General features: G+C 36.3%; 2 protein-coding genes across 2 annotated transcripts in view; both read right to left on the bottom strand.

The window, feature by feature from the left end:
• Positions 1 to 2,523: 2,523 nt before the first annotated feature.
• Positions 2,524 to 5,752, bottom strand: LOC117172871. The gene is made up of 2 exons (XM_033361141.1): positions 4,304 to 5,752; positions 2,524 to 4,216 (listed from the first exon to the last, which is right to left on the bottom strand). Exon 2 carries the CDS (start codon positions 3,549 to 3,551, stop codon positions 2,955 to 2,957), a length of 597 nt encoding a protein of 198 aa, XP_033217032.1. The 5' UTR covers positions 3,552 to 4,216; positions 4,304 to 5,752; the 3' UTR covers positions 2,524 to 2,954.
• Positions 5,753 to 7,277: 1,525 nt separating this feature from the next.
• LOC117172872 (guanylate cyclase soluble subunit beta-1-like) overlaps positions 7,278 to 8,157 on the bottom strand; it is a 252,512-nt gene continuing 251,632 nt past the window's right edge. The window contains exon 7 of the mRNA XM_033361142.1: positions 7,278 to 7,621. The gene's annotated coding sequence lies outside the window, so the exon portion shown is untranslated. The remainder of the gene's footprint in view (positions 7,622 to 8,157) is intronic.

Below are 8,157 nucleotides of genomic sequence, written 5' to 3'. Positions count from 1 at the left end.
CCCAGAGACCTAAGGAGAAGAAGAAGGCGCAAAATACGGCTCATTGAGAATCGGTGAGACAGGGGGAGGGCCAGTATTTGGCGGGATATTTTCAGAAACGACATCTAATTCTGAGTCCCCTTTACGTTTCCCGACCTTCCACTCTAAATGGCAAACTAAATCATGTGAAGAAAATAAATTTTGCCAGCGGGATCGCGGACTAAGAATAATATGTTGACCATTTTCCAGATTTAATTTTAAGATTCTAAACATTAGAGAATTTTCTTTTCTTTCCGGATGGTTGCAGCAATGACAGTTATTGTTTTCTTCGATGGTCGGTCGTTGATCCCAGGATTTTCCATTTATCCGCCCGCCAATTCAGTGAGTATCTCTTGTGCCGTTACCCAGAGAGCGGGATATGCTATTGAACTCTATCAAAAGGGAGCTGCCGTGCGAAGTAGATATCCGGAACTTACGGCTGAGCCAACGCTGAACAGAAATGAGTTTCTGGTCCCAGATAAAATGTTCTAATAATTTCTATAACTCTTTTTGTCGAGCAGCTCTCTAGAACCACGGTCCGCTATTAAAAACATTTTTTTAATATTTTTTTTCAACAACTCTTGAAAGTACCTGTTGAATAGGGTAGGTTAAAAAAGTAATCCCCTTTTAATTTTCGGGTAGAAATCACCGTATATCCTCCCCTAGTCAAGTTTTCGTTCTTTTCTGTCTATCCTTGCATTGACGAGTTTTCGTTTAGTTTTTCTCAATTTTGCCTTTTGTCCGCGAATGGAAAAATTGAAAAAATGTCAACACCTCTTGAAAGTATCTTTTGAATAGAGTAGGATCAAAAAGTTATCGCCATTTCATTTTTGGGTATAACTCATCGTGCATTCTCTCCTAGACGAGTTTTCGTGTAGTTTTTCTCAATTTTGGCTTTGTCCGCAAAGAAAAATTAAAAAAAATTCTCAACACCTCTTGAAAGAACCTTTCGAATAGGGCGGTTAAAAAAGTCACCCACTCTTCGCTTTGGGGCAGAACTCACTGTCTATCCTTGCCCTGACAAGTGTTCGTGTAGTTTTTCTCAAGTTTGACTTTTGTCCGCAAATCGAAAAATTGAAAAAAAAAATTTTCATCACCTCTTGAAAGTACCTTTCTAATAGAGGTGGCCAAATTAGACCCTATAATCAGGCATTATTTATTTATAGGCATTATTTATAATGATATATTGGTAAATCCTTTTTTAATGCACAATTTTCGTCAGGTCATCTTATTTTGTATTTGGTTAGTTTGATCGCAAAATGGATTCTTTTATTTTTCATAATCTTTTTTCTACGATTAAAATTTAAATTTTCAAGAAAATTAAACAATTTGTTATGTTAATCTTGTAGGGTGTTTAAAAGGCGACGTTTTTTTCTTTTTCCTTTTTTTTATATCGTGCGTTGCTTGGCTTCAAATTTTCATCCTCGTTTGTTTTGTTTGAATTTTGTAAATGTTGTAACTTTGGTACTTTGAATTTGACCGAAAGAAGTCATGGGGATAAATTGTTCGCCTTTTTGCGCACTACTATCAGCTGTACACAGAATTTTCAAAACTTAAAAAAAATAGTCTTTACCATTTTGAAAATGCTCTAATTTTTTTTATTTTGTTCTAAAATGGCTGGCTAACAAACTTGATCTTGAGTTTAAGACAGTGAATATACCAAAGGCTAATTTAATTGTTTAGTTTTTTTGAAAGTTCTTGTGCTAAAAGACTAAAGATCTACGGACATACAAAAGGACTTAAAGGCATACTACATTATAACGTTATCACGCATTTGTATGGAATTAAAATGGGGTTAGTTTCTCGTAATATATACATATATATGTTCTAAGCGCGGGAAATTCAAATTTCTGAAATGTATATTTGTGCATATAAATCACTGTATATGGTACTTAGGCCTTGAAAGTAGAAATAATGAGCCATAGGACGGCCTCTGATTGCTCGAGAGTCGTGACCGAAAGGAAAGGGAGGGTGTAAGAAAGAGGCGTGGAATCCGGATTGGTCAAGGGGCGGAGCCTAATCACAAGGAGTGGGGTAATTAAAGAGTTGTGGTCTCTTGTTATTAGTAGAGAGGCGTGTTCTAATTGGAAAATGGCGATGATTATGGGGTGTGGCCTCCCCTAATTAATTAAATCTATGATTCTCAGCTGGAAGAAGGAGTGTCCCCGCCCCCTCCCACCGATTGAATGTCATGAAGCTGGAAAAGGGGAGGGGTTCCTTAACTGTGTGAATCAGCGAAGTTTCATGAATGGATATGTTCAGCTTCGAAAAGGGGAGGAGGTACCACCCCCCTCCTTGTCAGCTTGAGAGTGGAGGATGTAAGTTATCGAGTTGAAAAATTCGCGAAATAATAACAACGAAAGTTAATTATCTTAATCCTACTTTTTATTCAGATTGGAAAAGGGTGTGTTGAAATTAAAACAACATTTTTTTAATTTTGTATACCATTTTATTTATTTATTTTTTTCAAAAAAAATCTAGATCGAGCCGATTGCAGTAATGTAGTGAGTATTCTCCACCACTACCCCCAGTTTCACTTCCTGATAAATTTTTACAGGTAAGTTTATGTTTAGCTAATAGTTTTTTATAAAATTGCAAGACAATTTGATAATTTGTCAAGAGATCGTCGGAAAAAGTGCATTAAACTCGCGCAAAGTATACCCACTACGCATACAATGCAGGAACATAACGCAGAACTGATCACACACATTCGAAGAGGCACTCTGGAGTATCTTCGTGTTCCACTTGAAGAGGGTACAGTTTCCTCGTAAACGATGAAGATGTTAAGGAATAAGAGGAGGCAAACCGTAACTGTCAAAGTATATTCCTCCCCCTGAGCTCCCACGAAGATGGCGACCCAATGCGTGCCAAGTTTTGTGTGGTCATCTGTGTTGATAATGATAGCTGCAGGATGTGTCGAAGTTTTCGGTATTTTATCAGCCGCCTACACACCGATTGTGTGGGCCTCCGTCAGCTGAAGCACTTGCAGAATTTCTAGGCTGTTTATTGTCCGTCCATACGTCTTCGTATGAGTGTTCTATTGAACTGAATGTAGGTATAAGAGGCACTAGTTTTTTATCTTCTCCGTCCATAATAATCCTCGTCCTCGATGTGTTATCGAATTTGATTCCATGATGAAAACAATATTTCCGTTTGTCTGATAGTTTTTTAAATGTAGGGCATGTCAGTTCTTCCAGGTTAATAATTTGCCTAATAATTATTTTTTGTAGTAGTTTTGCTTTTTTACGCCCATGTGTATAAATTGTAGCAGAAGATTTAGCTACATCTCGGAGGTTAAAGTAGAGAAACTTCATGAAAATGTCTCCTTCGAACCACTCGATTCCATGATAGAATATTGATAGCCAATAGTTTTGTTGTTTTATACAGGTAGAAAGATCGCAAAAGGGATGAGGTGGTGCTGCGATCCAGAGAGCGAAAAACTTGTGATCCTGTGTGACGATGGCTACTTCGTTTGGTATAAAATTGTTATCAAGAATGCGAAAGCCTTGAATTTCAATTACATAGTCAATCATATTGCTGATTTCACAACGTGGACGAGGACTGCGACGAAAAACTATATGATTAGTACGATGTTCGATGTTGCAAGTATTCTTTATCAGTACTGGGATACGACTGAAGACTTGGCGGCTTATATATATTGCAGATATACCGGCTTTTCCCTTCCACACGAAAAATCAAATATTACCATTGACAGGCAGGTGTGCACGTGGACGTGTAGTGGCACGTGTTGACAAGCACAATCCGGTTTCGAGATGTGTCTATTGTTATAAAACTAGATTCCATACATGTCCGAATCGCTCTTCCTGTGTGTCGAATCCTTTGTTACGTTAGATCAATTGCTGTATTCTGCAATAACATGTCTTGAACCATCAATTTCCAAGAAATTGTCATACTCGGTATAAACCAGACAATTGATAGTGTGTGCAAGTGCTTCCTCGAGACGAAACTCAATTCTTAAAGATCCATGCTTTACAAGATTTAAATGTGAGTAGTAATGTGCTGATAAATCTGGTGTTAGATCAAATGCAAAAAGACAAAATCCATGTGCATAATCATCACGATCTATATCATTTCCTTCATTAGGGAAATGTATACCACAGCCTGTGAACAACGAGTGGTATACCTCAACGTAGAGATTATTTTTGGTAAAATTTGGTTGAATAGGTTTTCATGGGATCTACATGCCGTCCACATATAATGAAAATTATCAAGAGTCTCGCGCTATATACCAGCATAAATGGTTAGTGCTTTTACTTCTACTTACTTCAACGAACTGAAAGTGTTGCTTCTACAATATGGATATATGCCTTGCCTGTGGGATCCATGAGACAGAAAGCATCTTTGGAACGTACGAGTCGGAGGCGGAGCTCAACATCATTCAACAAGAATTCATCTTCATCAGAGACATCACAGTGTATATGACCAATCATATATATATACCATAAGCATTTTTTGGTGGCGATATTAATTTATAAATAAAAAATACATCCACCTGATTACACATTAAGTGTATTATATTATTCACAGGGGCTATTTTAGGAATAGAACTTTCATTTTATTTCATTGCACTTTAACTTGACAAGCTGGTGCTTGTAAAGCTATCTTGAGATTAGGCATATTATGTGGCAGGTCAATGTACTCATCTCCGTTGCCAGGAACGACAAATTCTATAGGTGAATCGTCATAGGTTTTGTAAATTATTATTATTATTATTATTATTATTATTATTATTATTATTATTATTTACAAAAATGTCAAGAAGGTTCTTTTACCTTGATTTCATACGTCTCTTTACAGTCCTCTTACGCTTAATCTTCTTTCCCTTCTTCTTTTTCTTCTTTAGTTTGCTTTTTAACAATCTCTTTACTTTCTTTGTCTTCCTCTTCTTTCTCTTCTTCTTCCTTGACTTGCTGTTGCCTTTACTAACGAAACGTGATGCACCTAGTTCACCGATTGACTGATGTCTCTGTTTTTTAAGCAGCGACTTACACCCTGAACCACTCATGAGATTTTGCACCTTCTCCATAGCATGCTTCTTTAAATTTTTTCCAGCAAAAATTTTAGGTCTTTTTGTCTCAGTTTTATAACCATTTATATATTATTCACCCTGCTGATAATATATTCTCGGCAATTTAAATATTTGCACGATATCTTTACCATTCATCTAATCATCAGTTTGTTTGTCAAAGAAAACATAATTTTGATCAGAAGATTCTGGATCTAGATCATCATTGAACATGAGGACAATTCGATTTTCTAAAATACCTCACGATGGCCGTACATGAAGAAATGAGCGCGGAAATTAAATATCCGTGTTAGCAACTGTCCAAGGCACTTGTAAACGAATTGTTTTTCTATGACGTAATACGTCATTTATCAGATCAACAATGCTAGAATTCGCCACACGACATCCATCGATAAAGACTGTACCTTTTTTATCCCAATATAGTCTGTCTTTTACACCCGATTTTTGTAACTCGTCTAGTAATAATTCTGACTTATTTCTGCATGTTTTAGGAATCAACGAAACAATTTCCTCAATATTTACGTTAGTTTCGTCTACCATATAATTTGTCTCCTTCTTCTCCGTCTTATCACTAAGAATTTGCTTATTTGTTAGAGTTGGTTTTCGCAATTCGTGAGTGAAGAAAAGAAACCTTTGCAGGATTTACTGATACATTTTCGATTTCTCACGATCCTTCACCACCAGTAAGTATAAAATTTCATTCATCTCGATATCCAACCTATTAAGAGCGTTCCCAGGCGTTTGAGTAGTTGGTAGGGAAAAATTAATATTTTGAACATCATTTTGATGTTGTTGTGGAAAATGTTAAGCGATTGTGGTATTTTGTTGTTGTTAGAGTTGTGACAAGCTAACTATTTTCGATCGTGCTCCATGTACTTGTTTACGAGGATCTTGTTGAGAAAAGATTTGATAGAAGTGAACCGATAATGGGTACTAGTAAAAGTGGTCAAAATCCACTTTTTTGCACGATAAAAATTTTGTAACTCTTCTATGTAAAGTGCGGTGTGGCTAATTGACGTAACATGTGTCGAGGTTTTTTTCAACTTAAGGTTTTCATTTTTTTCATAGGCAAGTTCACGTGTAATATGTTAAAGGCGCACTCACAAATACATTTAACAAGTTTTGGATCAGCACTCTTAAGTAGTACTCGACGTTGATTGATGATTAGATGGAATGAAGCGCGCAACAATGTGGCGTATTTCGCGCCAATTGGACACTTAAGTGTTTTCGACTTCATCACAGGTGCACGACAGAAACAGAACTAACACTGTTTCGGGGTTTTATACATTTTGCAGGAACGTAGGTGTAGTGAAATGGATCAGTGGGCAAAATTGGTATTATAAACCGGCAATTATCAGGAGTTGATTTTTCAAATCAAACAAAAGATAATCGAGCAAAATTAATAATAATTGACGATTTGATGCGTGAATCGTCCAATAATACCTTCTCTTTACCAAGGGTAGCCATAATAAAACCTTGAGTGTAATTTTTATTTCGCAGAATCTCTTTCATCAGGGTCATGGTCAACGCGATATATCGTTAAATACGAATTATATTGTTGTTTTTAAAAACCCCCGTGATCATGCACAAATTCAGCATATGGCACGTCAAGTATACCCTGAAAACTCCCGATTCGTCCAAGAGGCCTACCACGATTCCACTTCTCAGCCACACGGCTATCTTTTGTTTGATTTGATACTATCAACTCCTGATAATTGCCTTTTTCACGGAGCGCGACTCTGATTGGGCGGGCGCTTTGTCGTTTCGACTTTTTGTCACGGATCACAATTATACACTTACAAATATTTACAAATTTTCTAAGACTTGAATCACTCGTTATTTATTTTTTATTTTATTTCTGAAAAAGCTTCTTCTTTTTAAATCATGTCCTTATCTTCTTGCATGATGTTTCCTCTGACTTTTCGTCAATTATCATCATCTAGTCATCATTATCATTAGCAGCAGAATCAAAGTAACCTGTGATATCTATCACGACTGGCGATGATGATCGTGAGCTTCTGGCCACGTGTTCTTTCAAAGAGGCAGTTGTGACAGCTTCCCCTCTTGCAGCGTCGAGACTGGGCAGAGCTGTCTGCGAGATTCGCATGAAGGTCTGTTTTCTAGGGATCTCACCTGGTTCCAACGCATTTTTATCAACATCATCAACATCATCATCATCATCATCATCATCATCATCATCATCATCATCATCATCATCATCATCATCATCATCATCATCATCATCATCATCATCATCATCGTCATCATCATCATCATCATCATCATTGTCGTCATCGTCGTCTGATGGTCTGACAATCTCAATAACGAGGTTTTCTCCATCATATTCTTTGAAATCTAAAAAAATAATGAAGAAAAATATGAAATATTTCTTTAAACAATGATTATTCTTCCTTGTTTTTCAAAAATAAGAAAATTATGTATACTCTTTAAGAAGAATATTAACGTTTCTCGGAATACTTATATCCATTGTGACGACTTCTGTTTTCACCTCCTGGCATATATCGGTCGTTGTTTTATTGTTTATTATCGAGCTATCTGTAATGAAAAACAAACAAAACAAAAATAAGATGATATTATTTTTTATTCACTCGCATAGACGCCCGCTCACACACATGCACACACAAATAAACACATACATACATATTATAAAAACTATGCTAACCTATTTTGAATTAGTTGAAAGATGCATATATGTTCTCGCAAGAGAGAGAGAGAGAGAGAGAGAGAGAGAGAGAGACAACTAGAGTATTTTTTGAGGACTAGAGGGGATCCTTATAACCGTACGGGATCGAGTCGTAATTTTCTAAAAATCGTCTTTTATTACAAATAGGTTTGACGGTTTTGGTTTTGTTAATTGTAAGGACATCGTGATATGCGGTGAGTATAATCATTATAAAATTTAGTTCAATCGATTCGACTGCCCTATCGATAATCATTTCGCGGATTGCATTAGGATCGGCTAAATACTTAAATGATACCAGGTGTATACATATGAAACCGGTATTTTTTCAAGAAAAAAACACATTTATTTCAAGAGAATGATAACAAATATTTTATTCAAAGTATGCGCC

The sequence above is a fragment of the Belonocnema kinseyi genome, chromosome 5 (assembly GCF_010883055.1).
Source record: "Belonocnema kinseyi isolate 2016_QV_RU_SX_M_011 chromosome 5, B_treatae_v1, whole genome shotgun sequence".
Classification (NCBI taxonomy): Eukaryota; Metazoa; Arthropoda; class Insecta; order Hymenoptera; family Cynipidae; genus Belonocnema; species Belonocnema kinseyi.
This window is presented reverse-complemented; position numbering and strand designations above follow the sequence as displayed.

Coding starts and splice junctions, on each gene's coding strand:
- LOC117172871 (XM_033361141.1), bottom strand. CDS start 3,551: ATGATTGACTATGTAATTGAAATTCAAGGCTTTCGCATTCTTGATAAC.